Below are 23324 nucleotides of genomic sequence, written 5' to 3' on the forward strand. Positions count from 1 at the left end.
GTGCTTGCTGGCTTTGCCCGGGTCAGAGGTCAGACTGTCATAACCACAGTGACTGGAGATGACATCATCATAAACCGGCATCAAAACTGTAGTATATCAATGGTTATGTAGCATTTCGTCAATTTAAAAAAGCATGTCTTGCTGCATGTTGGAAATTTCAGGTTTGTTGAAACAGGCATTGAGCGTCGTCCAGTTTCAGTGCTGAAGGCAAGGCTTTATGATGCTACATCCTGTTGTGGTGGTCTGTGGTTGTGCTTTCTCTCTCTCTCTCTCTCTCTCAAGATCCAGAGGAAGGCTGGAGAGGATTTTCACATTTGTCGGAGAAGCAGGAGAGTGCGAGAGAGAAGCAAACCCGTCAAATGAATGCTAGGTCTTCACCTGTGAATGTTCAGGATTGTCCTCCAAAGGTTTATCTCCATCACGAGACTTCTTTCTTTTTTTGTTGCCTGGAGAGTAGAAAGTGAAATGTAAAATGCCTAGTTTTGAACTGACATTAAAATCTTAAATGAAAAGCTGGCAGTCGATGGATAATTTTGCGTTTTTAGCGTATAGGCGACAATATTGTCGAAGTGATTCCCGTTCAACACAGATCCGCAAAAACGATGAAAAATACTGTATTATGTATTCCAGGCCAATAGTTGGCGATGCCACTTTTAACGCGCCTATAGACTGAGCCCATAATACGTATGCGCATGACATTGCGGTTTTCACGAAAATTTGCATTTTTGTAGTTTACACTGAGATGGCAACGGTATCGTTTTCAAAAACTTGCACTTTGAAGCTCGTTATAAAAAGTTTGCGCTTTCAGGCCCCCAAAACGCTGTTGTTGTGTAAATTAACGGCCAAAACACATACAAAGTTTTCCGTTTTTAGTTGAAAATTGTGTTGTGTAAACGGCCTTTAATAACCAGGAGAGTGAGGTTTGATTTATTGATAGTTTGATAAAGTAATGTTTGAAATAAAACAAAAATGAACATTAAATATTATGTATTTAATTAATAAAGATACAATATTTTATTATTATATATAGCTTTTGACCTGGATATCTTAAATTAAAAGTTGTCAGTTGTTAAATAATTTAGTAATTTTGGTCATATATGACTGATTGATCGTGACAGTGATTTAGCAAATAGGACATGATCCTGATCTGATAGGTGGAGCTCTATTCAAAATTGAATTAGGAATGCCTTCGATTTGAAATAAATTTGAACTGAGGAAGCAAACAGGATACAGAATTTGAATTTGAAGGTAACTAAGTATAGACATGTACATACAGTATATATGCCCCCTTCGTAAATATGAGCAAAAAAGGTTGTGAAAATAAATATGCATTATTTATCCTTTTTATCTTTCATTTAATTAAAGTCTAACCTTTCATTGAAGTAAAACAATTTTGAAATAAATGTTTTTCTCCAATGCATGTTGGCCAAAATTATTAGCACCCCTAGAAATTCCTAATAGTCAAATATCTATTAGGGAATAAGTATATTCCCATTAATATTTACATTTTTTAGCACACCAGGGTGACTAGGAACATGAAATTATCCTGCCATGACTTCCTCATTCACAGGAGTATAAATATGAGGAAATAAATATGAAGAAAAAATCCTTCTCGCTCATCCAAAAACAAACTCCAGCATATTTAGTTGTCAGACACGACTGGAACATCAAAAGGGACCAGATTTTATGGACAGTTTCAACTAAAAAAAGATCTTTTTGCCAGTAAACCCACCAGATGGGCTTGGTGCAAAGAGGGATAAAAAAGAACCCCATGCCCACAGTTAAATATAATGTTGGATCTTTAATGTTGTGGGCCTATTTTTTCATGGTATCATGGATTCTAGAAAATACCAACAGATAAAAAATCAAAACCTTACGGCCTCTGCTAGAAATCTTATAATGGGCCGTGGTTGGATCTTCCATCAGGACAACGGTCCAAAACAAACATCATAATCAACACAAAAATGTGTCACTGAGCACAAAATGAAGCTTCTGCCATGAAGCTTCAGGTCCAGTTCCCTGACCTGAGCCCTATGGAAAACTGAAGAGGAGAGTGTATCAACATGGAGATGGGAATCTGAAGGATTTGGAGAGATTTTGTACGGAGGAATGATCTCTGATGTTCTTCAAGCTCATCAGGCATTAATAGAAGACTCAGAGCTTTTAAATTGGCAAATGAATGCTGCAAAATGTATTCAGTAAAAGGGGGACAATAAATGTGACCAATGTGTATTGCAAAGAAAAATGTTAAATCATAATGAGATTTACCGCCATTTTCAGTTATTTTACTTCAATGAAAGGTTAGATTTTTATAAATTGTGATGGATGATTAAGGGAATTTGGCCTCATTATCCTACTGTGAAACAAGAAGCCATGACTGGACAATTTCATCTTCTTAGTCACCCTGGTGTGCTAAAAATTGTATGGGAATACTTCAGAGATATTTTACTCAAAAGCATTTCTAGGCGTGCTAATAGTGGCAATGTGTATTAGAGATAAACATTTATTTCAAAATGTGATTCCCCCCCACTTTCAATTGTTTTACTTCAATGAAAGGTTAGATTTTTGAATGAAAGATCAAAAAGATAAATGCATATTTATTTTCACAGCTTTCTTTGCTCGTATTTACCAAAGGGGCCAATAATTCTGACCAATATATTTTTTTTTCTTCAATATATTAAAAAAGTAGAGCACCAGCAAAATCAAGGTTATAAGTTTGATTCCCAGGGACATTTAAATAAAATGTAAGTTGATTTGGATAAAAGTGCCTGCCAAATACATAAATTTAAGTAGGAAACATCACTGAAATTGATGATGAAAGTGGTAACACTTTACAATAAGGTTCATTAGCTAACATTAGATAACTATTAGTTAACATGAACTAAGAATGAACTGCATGTATACAAGCATTTATTAATCTTTGTTGATGTTAATTTCAACATAATACTTTCTTGTTAACATTAGTTAATGCACTGTGAACTAACATGAACTAACAATGAACTGCTGTATTTTTATTAACTAACGTTAACAAAGATTAACAAATACAGCTTCAAATGGATTTCTCATGGTTAGTTCATGTTAGTTAATACTGAAGTTTTGCACCAGCCTCCCACACAATCTTTTATTTAACAGCAGGGATGATTCTTGATAAAAAAATGTAAAGAATTTTCCAGGAGCAACAAAGGCATCTGGCCCAGAAACATGCCCTACTTGCGCAAATAACATAGTTCTGAGTGACTTGTCTTTTTTATTAATCAGATATGTGGGCTGCGGTTTGTCTGGCTAGTTGCTAGGAAACAGATGGAGTTTGAAAATGCAGAGTAAAAGCAGGTGTGTGTGAGTGTGTGTGTGTTCAGCTGTGAACTCAGGTGTCGTGTCATTACGGGGTGGATTCCCAAATATAGAAACATTTTGCAGCAGAGTATAGGGACGGTTGTGTGTTTGATTCAGTCAAGTGATCGGCAGCTGATACACACTCAGTTTCCGGAGCAGTTTTTTCCCCAGGTTCTCATCCGAGCCGCCCAGAGAGTAAGAGCTGATGAGCTGGGATGTGGACAGGTCCGTCTCCATGGGTACGGCCGAAGCATCTGAAATAGATCGGACACACTATGACAGCAGGCCATGATCACATGACAAACTTAGCTGGCGAGTGATTGATTCAGCGACTGTTCTCTGATTCACTGATTCCTGATTCGGTAATTCCTGTTAACCTCCAGTCATAACAAGCAGAGCTGAAATGGACAGTTCTATAGCCTGATGTCAACATTCCTCTGCAGGTCATATAAACAGAGACTAGAGCGTATGCATTTCCTCTCCCTGCAGTCTGTCAAACGTCCCTCTTGCTGTCAAACACCTACTCCAATGTTTGAAAGTTTGGGTGCATTTACTCAGAGAGCAGACCACCACCCTTCTTAAAAGGACATTTCACCCAAAAATTAATATCGTGTCATTATTTACAAACCCAGACTCAAGTCATTTTCTAACTGTAGTCACTTGGACTATATTAACGATGTCTTTAATGCATTTTCTGGGCCAGCAAGTTATAATGTCTTTAGAAGCCTATGGAGGAGTGATCCAGCTCTCAGATTTAATCAAAAATATCTTAATTTGTGTTCCGAAGATGAACGAAGGTCTTACAGGGTTGGAACAACATGACATGAGGGTGAGTAATTACTGACAGAATTTTCATTTTTGGGTGAACTAACCCTTTAATATTACTCAGTACTTAAATATATAATTACACTGTAACAATGACACCTTAAAATAAAGTGTAACCGAAAATTATTTATGCAATAATGACAATGATTTATGTTCACCTGACCAGCAGTTTGTTCCAAATGCAATGTTTGATTTCATTTTCTAGTAGCTTTTATATTATATTTTGGACTTAATGAGGTAATCACTGTATACTGGTGCATAATAATACTGTCATGGTTCTGCTTCAGAACTCATCCTTCTATTCACCCACCAGTTCCTTCTTTTCTCTCCACACGATTCTCTCTAATATATGGGATGTCATCCATACGGAGGAACACAGAGTCACTGGGGCTCTTCTGTCCATCTGACTTACTCCCTACAGGGGGAGACAGAGAGACACAGTCAGCTGATCACACAGGAAATAAACAAGACATCAGTTTGTAGTACTATGTACTATAAGTGTATGAGTAAAAAAAAGTATGAACAATCAAAGCTTTGAAGTCAATTTTAGGAACTGTCTTTTCACATGAAAATGAAATGGTTTGGCAAACAATTTTCTGTCCTGTGTTGACTGGAATAGCATGAGTTACTATTTCTGCAACATATGCAATGTTATGAAGCTAGCTAATATGCAATTCTGAGTTGAGTCACATTTCCTATTGAAACAGGACATTTCAAATTGTTTGCTGATTATGATGTATGATCACTGTTGTATAATTCGATTGGTGGCATGTGGTATTTATAATTCTGACTGAGGAGATATTTTCATTATAGAAAGCATTTATTGGACAAAAATATATATTCATCAATATTTTTGGTCAATTTTTTGATCCAGAGAAAGACTGTCCATTTTAAATGCCCATATCTGTATATTTTGTCTAGTTTGTTTTGACAGTTTTTATGAATACACGACCTCGGACAACCTCAAGCATTCAAACTTGGACGAAAAGCCAAACAGTTCTGATTTCATTAGGATTTTAAGTAAAACTCTGCAATGAATTCCGGCTGTGATGGTGGAACAACGTTGTGAAGTTTGCTATCAGTACTACATGCACAGTACATTAAATATTTACAGTAGCCTTTGATATAAATGCAAACATTGATGTGATCTTGTTTAACAGTGTAATTTGATTACCTTGCATTTGATCCTGTGAACACTTTAAGACAGATTTAATTTATTAGTGGAAACTGAACTCTGTTTTGACATTATAAGTGATTTCTAGCTTAAGAATCGGAGTTAAAATTTGTCACACAAAGTCTGATTAGTTTTACTGCTAAGAGGATTAGAGTTCGGCCTCGGCCATCTGTCTTGTTTTGCGCTTGGAAGCTGTAAGAAACGTCATCAACATGCATTATCTGCATCCTCAGTTTCCACAAAGATTAAAGTGCCCCTATTATGCTTTTTCAAATATTAATATGTGTAATATAGCTGTTTGTGAGCGTCTACTTTGCCTCGCCCTCAAACACTGTGGTTGTAGCTGAGACTGGAAGAGTTTGGTTCGAGTTGCTGACATGTAGAGAAGACATTGTTTTCAGTGCTGCGAATCCACTTTGCATGCTCTTCAAAAGGGTGAGGACTCGTGCTGGAATTGACACGGAAAAACCAACAGCATATCTTTCCTGTTCGTATCACTGTGTATCAAGTGCTGAAGACGATCTGGAGCTGAAATTCAGATATGGTAATAGGCGTTTTGTTTCCCTCATGCGCTGTAAGCAGTAGACCAATCACAACAGACTGGGCCGTCTGACCAATCAGAGCAGAGCAGGCTCGTGGGAAGGAGGGGTTTAGAGAGACTGAATCTTCAAACAAACCGTTTCAGACTCTTTGAGAAATTAGGTGATGTGCAATGTATATTATCAGAAAATGTAAGTGTTTTTTGACCTTGGATGCATATTGTAGGAGACCTCCAAAACAAAATTAAGAACCTTTAAAATAGCACAATATGGGCAATTTAAGATGACTGACATCGATGGTTATGATTAAATTTGACTATATTCAAACTGTATAAAACAACTTTCTTAGTGTTCCTCAAACAGTGGCTTTACAATGTGGTTGTGCAATCGCAGCCAACTTCATAAAAGATCAGAACCTTTATAGATGAGCTCATATGTGACCCTGGATCATAAAACCAGTCATAAGTCGCACAGGTAAATTTGAGGTAAATAGCCAACAATACATTGTAAGGGTCAAAATGATCGATTTTTCTTTTATGCTAAAATTCATTAGGATATTAAGTAAAGATCATGTTCCATGAAGATATTTTGTAAATTTACTACCATAAATATATCAAATATTTATTTTTGTGAGTGAATGCAGCACAATCGCGAACATAAATGGACAACTTCAAAGGCGATTTTCTCAATGTTTTGATTGTTTTGCACCCTCAGATTTCAGATTTTCAGATAGTCGTATCTCGGTCAAATATTGTCCTATCCTAACAAACATACATCAATGGAAAGTTTTCAGATGATGTATAAATCTCAATTTTAAAAAATTGACCCATGTGACTGGTTTTGTGGTCCAGGGTCACATATAATCTGTCATATAAAGCTTTCGCTGACTGTTATCTAGCTCCAGAGTAAAATAATATATTCCAGTGTCAAATTGTTTTAATATTTATTTGCTGCCTGACAAACAACCAAACGGACCTGAGAAAGTCAGACGCTAGCCTATAAACGAAAAGCGAATGCACTCACGGACTATGCGGTTTCTCTCGTTGAGGGTGGTGGTGCTGTCTGGCTGTCTGAGCTGGTGGAATCGGGTCAGACTGGGCCGCGGTTCAGTCAGAGGAAGGGCGATGCTGTTGGAACGTGTCTCGGGGATCGTCATTCTCCCCCCAGGAGCTTGACTGTCTGCATCGGGCGTTTGCGGAGAGATGTCCATGCGTGTAGCTGTCAGGGCGTTCTGATAATGGTTACGAGTGATCTGGAAAGAATGAAATATTGAGACAATTTTTTCAATAGATAAGCATTATTTATTATTATTAAAAAGTATTTGTTTTTTTGGAGCAAAGAGAACACTGGAAATAAAAGTTTGATGCAAGTCCTTGGTTCATTCTTAACAAAGAAAGCTGGGTCTGGGTCATATAGCGCCTCAAAAGAAATTATATTTTTAATAAAGAAAATTTATTTTTCATTCACCCTAAATTCGCATTATTGTAATTTCATCTAATACACCAATACAGTAAAAACCGTAATATTGTGAAATATTACAATTTTAAAAAACTGTTTTCTATAGTAATATTATTTTAAAATGTAATTTATTCCTGTGATGGCAAAGCTGAATTTTCAGCATCATTACCAGTCTTCAGTGTCACATGATCCTTCAGAAATCTTTCTAATAATATTAATATTAATATTAATATTAATAATGGTTCTTATTATTATCAATGTTGAAAACAGTTTTAGCTGCTTAATATTTTTGTGGAAAATGTTTTATTTTCCAGTATTATTCGATGAATAGAAAGTTCAGAAGAGCAGCATTTATTTGAAATAGGAATATTTTGTAACACTATAAATGTATTTAGTCACTTTGTATCAATTGAATGCGTCCTTGCTGAATAAAAGTATTAATTCATAACATCATTTATATTATTTAAATGGAAAGTACAACTGTAAGTAAACATTATGATCATATTTTATTTACTGAATTTAATGCTAGTAAATGTTTGTTTAAAAAATAAAAATTATGAATTTATCATTTCATTTATGAAAATATTTTTTAGAAAGTAATGCTTTAATTTAAAAATAAAATTTATAAGCGAATTATACAACAATGGACACATAACGGTAATTAATATGATAAGCCTTTGGCTTGACTATCAAACCGCTAATAATGTGTTGCCATGTTCCCGTTCTCAGCTGACTTCTAAAAATCAGCATCATTAGAAACGTTCTGAACATCATAGAAAGTCAGTGGAGAAAATCCCCATCCCGCAAGTTGACGGGATTGGATACATGTTTGTGACGGTATGAAACAGGGGCTGTTCTAAAACAATTTTTGAGACTGTCTTTGGTTCACTGCAGTTTTAAGGAGAAAATACTCAGCAATGCTGTTGATTGATGAATTTGAACATGGTTTGTCTTAAAGCATGTTAAAAAAAACACCACATAGACATATAAACAACTAGCCAATAAAACCTTGATTTTCACCACAGGGGTTCTTTAAATTCTCTCAGCATAATCAAATGTACCTTAATGATCTGTAGGTCTGTGAGCTGACGAACTGAATAGTCTGGTATATACGGTCCTGCACTGATGCTCAGTTGACCCAGGCTGCCTCCATGGATCGTAGTATCCGAATGATTGAGACCGCTGCTCCGCGATGGTGACCTGTGGACTGGATCACAGAGATTCAGTTGATTATTGCTTAAATTATTGCCACAGATATTTAGACACTCCTTTCCTCAACATATATCGAGAGTCTATAATTACACAGTCTAGAACTTAGACTGTACAGTATAGTGTATATTGTATATTTTTGTACACTTAGCTTTGGTGGAATCATTCAAAAGTAATAGTTTGACTTATTGATACTATTATAGACATTATTTAAGATGCATTTTTCAAAGGTAATATTAGTTTTTAGAGGTTTTACAATGAAGAAAAACACCAAACTGTTGTTTTATAATGAATTAAACACCTTTGAGTTAAATATATATTCATATTAATAGGCTATTTTAATTTGTTTATGCATAAAACAATTAAAACACTCCGCTTAAGAAAAAATACACTCCTAATAAAGATACATTCTCTTGAAAGAAGTCTTATATTACCTATTCTAGTTTGAACACAAAAAAAAGTTGCTACCTTCAATTTTTTAAGTACAATCAACTCGGATGTTTAAGTCACTTCAACTTAAATTACATTAAACTGATTTTAAAAATTAGTTGAATCTTGTATAGCTGAGTTAAAGCAATGTAAAAACGTTGTCATAACTTTTTGATCATATATTTTTTTACAGTGTATACAGTACTGCTTGTTTCAAGGATTTTTAGACAATTTAACTTAAAATTTGGAGTGTGGACTTGGACTTGAAAATTTGGACTTGCAGTGTTGAAAAAATGGAAACACTTTTTAGTGTTGGAAAAAAACCTTGTCCTGCACCACACACAGGATCTCTTTGGCTTCATTTCAGATGCCCATTTACATGTCATATCTCATTAGCAAAGAATGAGGTCCTGGACGGAGTGTGTTGGAATGTGTGTTTGCATCTGCGGTGTGGCTTTGTGTGTCTACATCACTGAGAGACACTGATAAACCTCACCAGAGAGACAGACTTTGACACAGACGCTTGGTTTAACTTAGATTTAACGCACATTTGTTCTGAATTAATCTCTTCAACAAGGGCTAAAGGCTCCATCCTCGGAGTTATTTTTGCATTTTCGTGATGCTAAGCTTATGAGATTTTCATCCTTATATAATAACGTGCCAATTTTTGCCTGAGTGGGCAGACGAGAGTTTCTCTCCCGCTGTAATTACCCGACTCTACTCTCCAAAAATTTACATAGCCGCTCTGTTTAGACTTTCTGCTTTAATTATCTCTGGAGAGCGTTGCTAGAGGGGTCACGTATGCTCCGCGTGCTCAACGCCTAGCACAGTTTTTAATTGCTCATTAATATTTTTAATGCAGGAAAATCTTCTTCAAGATATTCTGGAAACTCAAGTTGATTTACAGTATCAAATGAGACTCTGTTCAGCTCCAGTGATGAATTCTGATAGTATTACAATGCTCCTATTATGCTTTTTCAGATATTACCTTTCATGTATTGTGTAAGATAGCGTTTTGTGAATGTAAAAAGGCTGCAAACTCAAGATCAAACTGCACGATAAATGTCTCCCACAAGAAAGAACCGATTCTGAACTGCCTGAAATGAGTCAGTCCAGCATTACTTCCTGCTCAAACCTAACAAATTTGCATAATGCCAGCCTAAGTTCTTCATTGGCTGTCCACGAACAATGACGCCATCATTACTGTTTGTATCACTGTGTATAAAAGTGCTGAGGAAGCATCCGGAGCTGAAATTCAGAAACTGCAAAGGCCGTTTAGTTTCCAACATGTGCTGTAAGATGTAGACCAATCACAACAGACTGGGCCATCTGACCAATCAGAGCAGAGTAGGCCTTCGGAAAGGAGGGGTTTAGGTTCCGGTTCCGGTCTCGACCTCGATGGCAGCTTAGGAAGCGTGCTCCTCCGATAAGATTTTAAAAAACGTTACCTGCCGGGTATTAAGACCAACTACGAACAACTAGAACTGATTGAAAAGGCAGGACATGATGGAAACGCGAGAGAGAAGCAGAAAAAATGCTCCAGAAAAGCCAGACACCGAAGATGACATACAAAGCCACGACAGCTATGCTAATGCTAAAGATGGCGCCGGGAGACCAAAAGTTAATGAAAAAGCCAAAGTCAATTTGGAAATGATTCTGCAAGAAATACAAGATTTCAGGCACGAAAACAAACAACACCTGGACGTCATCAGAGAAGATATCAACAACGCAAATCAGAGAATTGAAGAAGCCGAAGACCGCATTAGTGCAACGGAAGCAAAGCTAGAGACGATGGAGCTAATCATGAGAAAAGTGCTCAAAACCCAGTCCCAAAATGACCAAAAGCTTATTGACCAAGAAGCCAGGGCGCGGAGGAGAAATCTAAGGATATTCAACGTACCGGAAAACGAAGAACAAGGCAGCACAGTGTCTGTTTTTCTGGAAAAGTTCCTCAGAGAGAAGTTAAACCTCCCCGACTCCCTTGAACTCAACATTGAGAGGGCGCATCGAGCCCTAGCGCCAAAACCAGCAGATGGTGAAAGACCCAGGTCAATTGTAGCACAGTTTTTGCAATACCGAACAAAGGAAGAAATACTGAGAAGGGCATGGGAAAAGAAGGGAATCTACGTTAACACACAAAGAATCTACTTCGACCACGATTACCCGACTGCCATTCTCAACCGCCGCAAGGAATACAACGAAGCGAAAGGGATTCTGAGGGAGAAGAAAATTCGGTTTCAGACCCCGTACCCATTCAAGCTCCGTGTCTTCTACGAGGATGAGACGCGTGTCTACCACACGGCACATGAAGCAACAAAAGATATGCATGACCGAGGCTTCGCGGTGCGTGTGTTGCCCCCCCAACGGGACCCGATGGAGCTGCTGGATGCAGAGCCCTGGCATTTTGCGGGCAGAAGAGAGAACGACCTCCGCGGATCACCCGGCAGACAAGCTACGGTCATATCCAAGCTCCAGGCTTTTAGAAGAGAACCTCCACATTGAAGAAAAACGGTGAAAAGTTTATCGTGTTTCCCTTATCTATAGTAATTATTTGGAGGGTCCGGACAATGGACATTTATTCTAAGCTGTCGGGGAGGGCCCTATTCTTACTACCATCTGAAAAGGACTTCCCTCCATACTTCGGCCAAAACATTGGTCAGGTAAAGGACTGTTCACACACCTTTGCCATGGAACCCAAAGAGTTGCAATTTAACCAGTTTTCCACCTTATACTATTATTGTTCTAATGTGTTATGTTTAACCAGAGAGTACGGTAGAATAAATAATGTGTTTATTATTCTTAATAACAAGTAAATGGCATCTGAAAAGTTAAAAATAGCATCCTTCAATGTTAACGGAATACTAAACCCAATTAAACGTACAAAGATACTAACAAAGATGAGAAGGGAAAAAGTAGACATTATTTACTTACAAGAAACACATCTAAACGATTTAGAACACCAAAAGCTGACTAAATACGGTTATACTAGAATATACTTTTCTTCATACAGAGGTAAACATAAAAGAGGCGTGGCCATATTAATATCAAGCAAAGTGGTCTTTGAACAGAGTTATGAGCACAAAGATAAAGAGGGATGTGTTATACTGGTCAAGGGTACTATCAATGGAAATGTGTATACGTTACTCAATGTTTATGCTCCACCCGGAAGTGATGGTTTGTTTTATACTAGTATTGTGGACTTGATTGTAAACCACTCTGAGGGAACCCTCGTCTGTGGAGGAGATTTCAATCTCCATCTCCAGCCTAACTTGGATGTTTCAAACCAGAAAAGTAATAATAATAAGGCAATAACTATAAAATTCCGCAAACTAATAAAAAATATAGGGCTAATAGATATCTGGAGGGAAATGTACCCAAATGCTAGGCAGTATACCCACTTCTCTAATCCTCACTTGATATATACAAGGATAGATTATTTTTTCACTTTCAATAAAGATAGAACAAAAGTTGCTGAAGTCGACATCGGTACAATAGATTTAAGTGACCACGCACCGGTATATATGACAATAGATCTAGGTGAAAAACAAAGAAATACACTCTGGAGATTCAATACTAGCCTTCTTAATGATACTCAATTTAAAAAGAAAATGTCAGAAGATATTTTGAGATACATCAAAGAAAATGATAATGGGGAAACTTCTCCGCCAATCCTCTGGGACGCAGCCAAAGCGGTTCTGAGGGGTAGAATAATTGCAGTAGCCTCTGCAAAGAAGAGGCAAAAGCAGAAAAAACTACAGGAGTTACAAGACAATCTAAAATTGTTAGAGGATAGACATGCTCGAAATAATGATATGCAAATTTTACAAGAAATTAAAAGAATTAGAAATGAAATCAATGACCTGACTACACAAGATATAACAAAGAGAATGCTCTTTACTAAACAAAGACACTATGAAAGTGGCTCTAAATTTTCTAAATTATTAGCCTGGAAACTTAGGAAGCAACAAGCGGAGAGAGCAGTTTTCAAAATTCGAGACAATCAAACTAATACAATAGAAATTAAACAAGATAAAATACAATCGACTTTCGAATCTTTTTACAAAAAATTATTTTCTAAAGTGACTCAGGATGAAGAGAGTGAAATCGACTCTTTCCTCGATACACTGAATCTTCCCGTGCTGACTGAAGAGCAAAACAACAAATTAGGAGCAGAAATAACCACAGTAGAAATACAAAATGCAATTAAGAAGCTAAAAAACAACAAGTCACCGGGTAGTGATGGGTTCAACTCAGAGTGGTATAAAGCTTTTAGACAGGAGCTCACCCCCCTACTTTTAACCACATTTAATTGGGCACTTAAAAAAACTCGGATTCCTCCAAGCTGGAAAGAAGCTATCATATCATTAATACCTAAAGAAGGAAAGGATAAACTTGAATGTGGGTCATATAGGCCTATTTCAATCCTCAATGTAGATTACCGCATTTACACCTCATTAATGTCTAAAAGAATGGAAAATATTATGCCAAATCTCATAAATAATGACCAAACGGGCTTTATAAACAACCGACAAACTCAGGACAACATAAAACGAACCCTACATATAATGAATCATATACAAAAATACAAAGAGAAAGCAATGCTAATTAGTTTAGACGCCGAAAAGGCATTCGATTCAGTTAGTTGGTTTTATTTATTTAAAGTGTTGAAAAAATTTCAAATAAGTGATTTAGTAATAAATAACATCAAGGCTCTTTATGACTACCCAACGTCGAGAATAAGGATAAATGGATATCTAACAGACCCACTGACATTGGAAAGAGGAGTAAGGCAGGGCTGTGCTTGGTCCCCTCTGCTCTTTGCTCTGTACTTCAAAAGACAATCAAAAAAGATCAGTGGTATCACGATTAACAAAGTAGAGCATAAAATTGCGTGCTATGCAGATGATATAATTTTATTTTTGACCAAACCTGAAATATCAGTACCGGAACTGATGCACTTCCTTGAAATTATGGGCCCAATGTCTGGTTACAAATTAAATATTGGAAAAACTGAAACCCTCTCTTATTGGCAACCCCCTAATCACTTTAAGAAGAAATATCCATTTAAATGGCATGCAGACTCTCTGAAATATTTAGGCGTAACCCTCCAAAAAGATTTATCAAAAACTCTGGAGAAGAATTATAACCATCTTTACTCAAATGTGAAAAAAGATCTTGAAAAGTATAATCTCATCCCATATCTTAGTCTAACAGCAAGGATTGAAACCATAAAGATGAACGTTTTGCCCAGGTTTCTCTACTTATTCCAAACCCTTCCAGTTTACATCCCAAATCACTCATTTGCTGAATGGGACAAAGCAATTTCCAGATTCATTTGGCAAGGACAGAAACCTCGTATTCGTTATAAAACAATGCAGTTGTCAAAAGAGAAAGGAGGATGGGGTCTCCCTTGTCTTAAAAATTACTTCATTTCAGCTCAAGTTCGTACATTACTCTATTGGTGTGATCCAGAATACGATGCTAAATGGAAGGATATAGAATGCAATATGCTCTCGGATGTCCCCTTACAGGCCATACTGGCGGACATGAAACGACTTGAATCAATTGACAACTTGGGGAATAGATGGGTAGAATCTGTATTTACAGTTTGGAAAGAACTGCTGAAAACATATAATTTGAAAAATGATATTAAAATTCTGAGTTGGCCGGCATATGATCAAAACTTCATACCAAACAGCACTGACTCCAGATATAAGACTTGGATAAATAAAGGTATAAAAGTATTTTTCCAAATTGTAAATGATAATCAATTTGATAGCTTTGACACACTGCAACACAAATTTAACTTGGGGAAAGAGGACTTTTATCGATATTTACAAATACGGAATTATTATAACCAGGATATTAAACAAAATGTTCCCCATCACAATTCATTAGTTGAACTTTTTACCAAAGCATACAAATCACAACTTACAAGAGGAATAATAGCAAAACTATACAAGAGTATTACTAACCTTAATAGTCACTCAACAAAATATATAATGGATAAATGGGAAAAGGAAGCAGGTATTACGATAACAGAAGAGGAGTGGGAATGCATATGCACATCACAGTGGAGAAGTACAAAATCCCATACGTGGAAAGAATTCTGTTGGAAAAGTGTAACACGTTTCTTTATAACACCCCAACAAAGTGCACATTTTTCTCAAGGAAACAGTTGCTGCTGGAGAAACTGTGGGTGCCAGATAGCACATCATTTCCATGTATTCTGGGATTGTCATGTTCTACAAAAATATTGGTATGATGTTAACAATGCCATAAAGCATATTTTTCACACTAACATTCCCTTTGACTTTAAAACTATGTTTTTGGGTTATAAAACCCAAGCGATGCAAACATTAGACGGGTATCTCTGGAATATTCTTTTGGCTGCAGCTAAAAAAGCTATTACAAAAAAGTGGGGAGTACAGAAAGAACCAAATGTCCAAGATTGGGCTCATATAGTAATGGGCATTTACAAAATGGAAAAGATAACTTTCATAGTGAACCTAAAGATAGATCTATTTGTTAATCACTGGGAAAAATGGGAAAAATATGCTAAACAGTACATGCCTGAGATTACATAAATCATTATCTGCTCTTAGTTGACGAGAATGCTACAGGTCGATATGGATGCCTTTGCTCTTATTTCATTTTATTTTCTAATATATAATTACTTGAATTAATCCAAATTCTGATAACGATATGCTACTTTTGTTAACTCTCTGGGTGTTCAGTGGTTATATTTTGTTTCTTTTCATCTTATTTCTTTTCCTAAAAAAAAAGGGATGGAGACAAAACGAGTAATGTCCTTGAAAATATTTGCCATATTTGTCCTTTTTTTTTTTCTCTTTCTTTTTCTAACAAACATGATTGTAGACTCACAATCTGACAAATGTGTCACGTCTCATATCCTTTTAATAAAAAAAATAAAAATAAAAAAAAGGAAAGGAGGGGTTTAGAGAGACCAATCCTTTACTGAGCCATTTCAGGCACTGTGAGAAAATAGGTGATGCTGCATTGTATATTACGAGAATTTTCAAGTGTTTTTTGACCTTGGATGCATGTAAACCTGTTATAGAAGACCTTTACAAACCTGAGGGTAGGATGGCCATGATAGCAGGTAAGCTGTAGTATGTGAACGGCCCATTTTCAAACTTTAGTCCCTCTTTACCGATCTCTACCTCGACTCGACCCTGCAGCCAGAGAGAGATGAATCACACATTTATTCTGCTGAGACCATCTGAAATCAAGTTTGCATTAATGAAAACTGAGCAAAGTAGCACTTTTACTCCACTTACAGTGGGGTCCAATAGTGAAAATGCTTTTATTTTGCATATTTATTTCAACATAAAAGTCATTTCGGAATGTATTTCAAAGCTTGTAGCGCTGCACCTGCAATATTAGGATGAAATAATCCACAGGCTTGTTGCGCAGGAAGAGGAAGTGCTTTGGTGATCGCTTGTTTTTCTCATCAAACTTGAGTTCCTGCAAAACGCTCGGGTGCTTGATCAGTCGCAGAAGGATCTTTTCTGAGAGATGCGTTGGCTTAAAAGGCTCTAATTCTACCGACAGGAAGGGAACAGAGAGAATCATTGACAGTGAAACACAGCATTTATTGATGGTTTTCAATGCTGCGCCAAATGAGTATACTATTGTCAAATAATTGTGCGCACATACTTTTGGCCATGCATTGTATGTGCTTTAAACTTAAAACAACATTTAAAATTTCATAAAACTTAAATTACTATTAAACTTAAACTGATCATTAGCAAAGTTGACATACACTTGACTCTCTCCCACATCTGTGAATTGAGATTACCTGTGGCTAGAAAGCGATGTGTCGCGAGCAGAAGCTGTGGTGAAACTTTGACCTTCATTTCACTCTCTGAGAGTTTAAATATGGAGAAATCTTGCTGTTTCCTCTCATGGTGAGACACTCTCCTCTTCGAACGGTTATCAGCTGCCAACACACAACAGCAATGGATTATGTAGGCTTTACCGCAAACCAAGAAGCAGATAACGAGACCATTGAGAATAAGTTTAAGATGTATAGAAAATAAAACTGTTAAATTGTTCTCCAGGTAATTTATACAATATTTAACTCCATATAATTGAACTAAATATAATGGAAGAACATTTTCAGGCCATTTTTGTATCGAGCCTTGATTTTTGGTTTTCAGCACAAAATGGGTCCAGTGAAATTATTTGCCATACTTTGTTATTTTTATTTATTGATTTATTAAATTTACAGTAAATGTTGTGCCAAAAAGACTCAGATGCACTTGATTGGAATTAACATGCTCAACAATTTTGTTAGGATTAAGGATTTATTTTTAAATATCTTCAAGAATAAGATATCAAATCTGGCATGTGGTAGGCTATTTCAGTTTATTTTGGACTGAAGTTTTATTGCAAAATTGTATTGCAAAGTGTCATACTTTTATTGCCATTTCAAATAACCAATATTAAATAATTTTAATTCACTATTTTAAAAAAAAAAATAACTTAAACACAACAGTATTGTTTTACATAGTAATATTCAGCATGCTAATGGCATTGTCCCAGTAGCAGGGCACTTGGCATGCTTCTTTCCCGATCACGAATTTTAGAAATCATGGAAAACAACTGAAGACTGAATCGTACAGGTGAGTGAATCGTACAGGTGAGTGAATCGTACAGCTGAGTGAATCGTACAGGTGCGTGAATCGTACAGCTGAGTGAATCGTACAGGTGAGTGAATCGTACAGCTGAGTGAATCGTACAGCTGAGTGAATCGTACAGGTGAGTGAATCGTACAGGTGAGTGAATCATACAGGTGAGTGAATCGAACAGGTGAGTGAATCGTACAGCTGAGTGAATCGTACAGGTGCGTGAATCGTACAGCTGAGTGAATCGTACAGCTGAGTGAATCGTACAGCTGAGTGAATCGTACAGGTGGGTGAATCGTACAGGTGAGTGAATCGTACAGCTGAGTGAATCGTACAGGTGCGTGAATCGTACAGGTGCGTGAATCGTACAGGTGCGTGAATCGTACAGCTGAGTGAATCGTACAGGTGAGTGAATCGTACAGCTGAGTGAATCGTACAGCTGAGTGAATCGTACAGGTGAGTGAATCGTACAGGTGAGTGAATCGTACAGGTGAGTGAATCGAACAGGTGAGTGAATCGTACAGCTGAGTGAATCGTACAGGTGCGTGAATCGTACAGCTGAGTGAATCGTACAGGTGAGTGAATCGTACAGCTGAGTGAATCGAACAGGTGAGTGGTCAGGTAAGTGGTTCAGGTTTGAACAATGAGACCAGACAATGTGTGTCCTTATATCTGGTGCAGAGTTGATTAGGTGAATAGTGTCTGAGCTGGTGATGATTGTGGAATGCGTGCAGGTGGCGGACCAGAAAGGATTCTGGGAGATGTAGTGCTGAAGGTGACAGGGCTGGTGATTTAGGATTGTGACAAATGTATAATCGGTTATAATGCACTTAATTAGCTATTTAATGGCAGGTTCCCATTGTGACAACCTACCTCACTTTCTGGCTACTGGGATACATTGTCACAAAAGGTCAAGATGGTATTAATAACTATAACTTATTTCCTGGGCGGTAACTGTAAAAATGTTCAAAAGTCATTTAGCAATTTAGCAGACGCCTTAAAAATGAGGAATACAGCAAGCGAGTCATCATGAAGAGGCAAACAACGCAAGAAGTGCTCAAAATACAAGTTTTAGACATTGCTTTGAGTAGCATAAACTAAGATTAAAGGAAAAAGAAAGGATAGATTTTTTTTTTTAATGAGGTTAAGTGTTCACAGAAGAGATGAGTTTTCATCTGTCTTTTGAATGTTGTCAGGGATTCTGCATTCTGGATGAAGGTGGGGTGATCATTCCACCAGCAAGGAACTGTGAATGAAAATGTTCTGGAGAATGATTTTGTGCCTCTCTGTGATGGTACAACGAGCTATAATAGTCAAGACTTTAAGGTAAATTACCTTTCCAAGCTAGCTTAAGAACATGTAACAACCAGTGCTGAGAGTAACGCATTACAAGTAACGTGAGTTACGTAATCAGATTACTTTTTTCAAGTAAATAAAGTAACACATTCCTTTTAAATTTACAACAAAATATGTACACACATTACTTGGTTTTCCTATTTATTGACCGACAGCTCTTCTGTCACCATGTTGTTAGAAATCATAAGTAAGTGCAGAGACGTTGTGGGCGCTGGATCATCGAAGGATCATTTCACTTTTGGTGTGAAGGGGACTTTGCATTAGCCAAAAATAGCCCAGCCCAGCCCAAGTGGGAAAAAAAAGTAATGCAAAAGTAATGTCAAAAGTAACTAAGTAACGCAATTAGTTACTTCTTACTTGGGGAGTACCGCAATATTTTAACACATTCCTTTTAATAGTAACTTTCCCCAACATGGTAAACCCAGTCTCCCCCTTTTAGCACTGTTAATATAATTAAAAGCAATCTGTTGATTGCAGAGAACAGGATTTGCCAGAAGACAAATATCACAGAGTTATGGAATCCAATAAGTATGGTAATTATTTGTAACAGGGTCACAATATTATTGACTATGCATGAGGAAGCAGCAGAGATTAGCAGGTTTTCACAGTCAAATGCTCTATAATGGCTGTTTAGAGGAATATATACTTCCTACAGTTCACCATTTTTGTAACTTTTATATGTTTGAATGTTCACCTGAAGCTTTAATAATGATGGAAAGATGAGGCCAAGGATTTGCACAAGTGAGCTGGAGAAAATTTAAAGAAGAGAAATATTAAAAACACCTACTATAAAGGTCCGTTTCGTCCACAATCTCAGATTTGATGATTTCCTCGATGACGTCTTCCAGAGTGACGATGCCCATGACTTCGTAGAAAGGATCTCCTTCTCCTTCATTATTGACCCTCTGCACGATAGCCAAATGAGATTTCCCTTTACAGTGCCAGAGAAAGACATAGGAGCATCATGGCAGGTTATGCAATTGGCATTTCATTTTATGCTCATCCCATCCTCATTTAAAACACACTAAAGCTAATTTCACAAAACTGCAGTGCTATTAAACCAATCCATGAATCAATAAAGTTAGTATGCAAAGTGTGCAAAATCAAGAGTCACATAACTTTAGTAAATGATGCCGTCCATTTGTTTGACCCTTTTGTACACATGTGCGGTTTCAGGTGTGTCTTTTGCATTGTTGCAGGAGCTGAACTTTGTCGCATGCCATAAAGAGTGCTTGATATAAAGGTTCATGACAGTTCCGAAGATCCAGACCTGACCTTATGTAAACAGCGTTGAAGGATTATGCAATGGGGTTTGGGAATCCCTGCGGCTATGATGATAAAGCTGACCAAGCTAAAAACCTGGAATCTGCAATTTGCTATTTTAAGCTGCTCAGCCATTATTGGGCTTTCATTAGTTCTTATCCCCCAATTTCATTAAATAATTATGATGCCTATCTCTGTTTCATATTATGAAGAATCACGTTTCCTGTGTTAATATACATTGCCATTTTTTCATTTTTATTCAGCAAGGATTCATTCAAGTCACAGTAAAGACATTTATAATGTGACAAAAAAAGTCACATTAAAAAGTCCTGAAAAAAAGTATCATGGCTACAAAAATATCAAGCAGCACACTTGTTTTCAATATTGCTAAATAATAAGAAATGTTTATTGAGCAGAAAATCAGCATATTAGAATGATTTCTGAAGGATCATGTGACACCGAAGACTGGAGTAATGTTGCTGAAAATTCAACTTTGCCATCACAGGAATAAATTACATGTTAAAATATATTCAAATTGAAAACATTTTTAGTATCACACTATTAGCTATTGTTTTTTGCTGTATTGATCCAATTTACTTGTTTTGTACTTCCACAACATTGTGATGTCCAATAGATGACTTCATTTGAATGCAATACCATTTTAACAATGGCTATTCAATGTTTAGCAGATCCGTCTGAAGAGTCCCAACATTAAAAACTAGTAGTTGAAGTCTGGTCATTTCAGCAGTTTGATTTATCAATCTCATGTAAGGCATCTTTGCAAAGAGTCTGTTATTGAAATTTGGTACTGTTAAATCTATATTGGTACCAACAGCAAACCAGCAGCTTGTTTCTGCAGCAAAGTGCAGTATTTCATTTCACTTGCAAAGTGGGCTTTTACATTAGGATCTTAAAGGAATAGCAGCAGCAAAAAAAAAAAAAAAAAAAATCACAAAAAGCTAAATTGTGTTTTCATCACATACACAATGTTCCTTATACAATATTATTCATTGAATTCCCAGACCGAAGCAATGAAACAAACAAAACATCCCAGCAAGGATTTCTGTTATTCATTTGATTTTGAATATCATTTCAGGCAAGGATATTTTTTATAAACAAAACCTGAATTTAAGACTAAAACTATTGGTCAAAAAACATTTTCGTAAACTGAAATAAAATAGAAATTTCAACATGAATGAAAAACTAAAACCAAGCTGAAGCTGAAATGACCAAATAAGTATTTCCATCATAGACGTTATGCAAATACAGCTGTACCTTGATTCCAGGTAAGATAATCATCTCATGTGAAACTTAATAATAAACAAGATACCACACATATGAGACAGGAGACCACACTGAGCAGATAACGGGAAAAAACAATAAGCATATCTAGCCCACAAATAGACAAATTATCAACAAATGTCTGGTAAACAAAAGTAAACAAAATGTCTGGTCTGACATTTACTATGAGTATACGATATTAAAATATACAATAGACATAAAGCATAAATGTATCAGTACAAGAATAATATTTTAAATTTATGAATCATTGAAATAACCATAAAATAATAATCATACGCACATTTTTTGTTCTTATACACTGTTTAAAAAGATTTGATCTTTAATATGAGTGAGTATGAATTAATAATTTTTACTTTTATACTTTTAAATTGTTTGAAAACGATACTTTGTTAAATCACAATTTTTTTTATTAATTTTTTTTATTAAGAGGTTTGCACAAAAGTTAACTGGAAACTGGAAACATTAAACTTTGCTGGAATTAAATGACCTTACCTGGAAGTGTTTTGTTAACTAATATAAATATAAATGTGTTCATGAAATAAAAAACTAAACTAAAAATAATTTAATGAAACTAACTAAAACTAATCTGAAATTTATTGGAAATTTGAAAATATTACAATAAAAAAATGCAAACCTATAATAACCTTGATTTCAGATGGAGAGGATTAAATGATATAATCCTCAACCTTTTGATAGAGAGAACCTAAAGCCTCTCTCTCTCTCTCTCTCTCTCTCTCTCACTGTGGTCTCCATGGTAGCGGTGCACACTGAGTGAAAGTGAAGAGTTCTGCAGGAGTCAGGTGGAGAGCAAGGGCAATGCAGCACTCGGCACCATATACTCCTCAAAGCTGATGTGCAGGGAACCGCATTACATCACTACGCTGTTATATAACACACACGCGGAGCCGGGGGTCTGAGCCCACACGGATGTCCCTGCGATTCCCTCAGCTGCTGTGCCAGCAAATGAACTCATTAAAGCTGGCACTCTACTCATGTGATGCGCGGCAGAGCAGTATGGTGAGAAATGCTAAATAAAGCACAGAGTGTAGCTGAAAATAGAAAGAAAAATACAGAACCGACGAAGGAAATGCCTGACTGTTTTCTAAGAACTGCAAGTAAATGGATGATTTATGTTAAGTGATATGGAGATAGAGATGTGTGAACACTGACGAGCCAAAACTTTATGACCACTCATAGGTGAAGCATATTTTGTTGATTGTCTCCTAACAAGGCCACGTGTTAAGGTCTGGGTAGATTAGATGGCAAGAAGTAATCATTTCTTGTAGAAAACATGTTGGATGCAGCAGAAATGGGCAGGAGTAAAGATCTGAACGCCTTTGACGAGGGCCAAATTGTTATGGCAAGGCGACTGGGTCAGAGTATCTCTGAAATGATAAGGCTTGTGGGTTGCTCCCAGTCAATAAATGTAAAGTCTGATTATTCGTTCAGAATACAGTGAGAAATAAGAACTATATCAATCCAGTAATGTCAACGATTTTTGGGGACCAAGCACTAAAAGATAGGCACCTATTGTGTATTATGTTTTCTGCAATGGGGTCTATGGCGATACCTATAATTCTCTAGCACCACCAATAGCTCAAAATTTCACATATTTTCTGAACTTGTGAATTAAATAAATTCTTCCATTTCATTCCTTGGAGTTGTTTCAGTTTCTGCACAACTAGATATTTCGCCACTTAGATTTTTTTTCTCTTCCTAAATAGTTTGCCCAATTTTCACCACACCTTTTCAGACAAAGCCTCATCAACCTGAGTACGAGTGTTT

At 36.5% G+C, this 23324-nt stretch overlaps 1 protein-coding gene across 1 annotated transcript in view; it reads right to left on the bottom strand.

Annotated features, from left to right (window-relative positions):
- Positions 1-234: 234 nt before the first annotated feature.
- cnnm1 (cyclin and CBS domain divalent metal cation transport mediator 1) overlaps positions 235-23324 on the bottom strand; it is a 29387-nt gene continuing 6297 nt past the window's right edge. Inside the window, exons 2-10 of the mRNA XM_084092743.1 lie at positions 19762-19905; positions 16790-16930; positions 16363-16532; positions 16064-16163; positions 8391-8536; positions 6895-7123; positions 4469-4573; positions 3477-3587; positions 235-446 (exon numbers count right to left, since the gene is read on the bottom strand). Of these exons, the coding sequence (XP_083948869.1) occupies positions 367-446; positions 3477-3587; positions 4469-4573; positions 6895-7123; positions 8391-8536; positions 16064-16163; positions 16363-16532; positions 16790-16930; positions 19762-19905 (1226 nt within the window). The 3' untranslated portion in view covers positions 235-366. The remainder of the gene's footprint in view (positions 447-3476; positions 3588-4468; positions 4574-6894; positions 7124-8390; positions 8537-16063; positions 16164-16362; positions 16533-16789; positions 16931-19761; positions 19906-23324) is intronic.

The sequence above is a fragment of the Abramis brama genome, assembly GCF_963993115.1.
Source record: "Abramis brama genome assembly, chromosome: 19".
Classification (NCBI taxonomy): Eukaryota; Metazoa; Chordata; class Actinopteri; order Cypriniformes; family Leuciscidae; genus Abramis; species Abramis brama.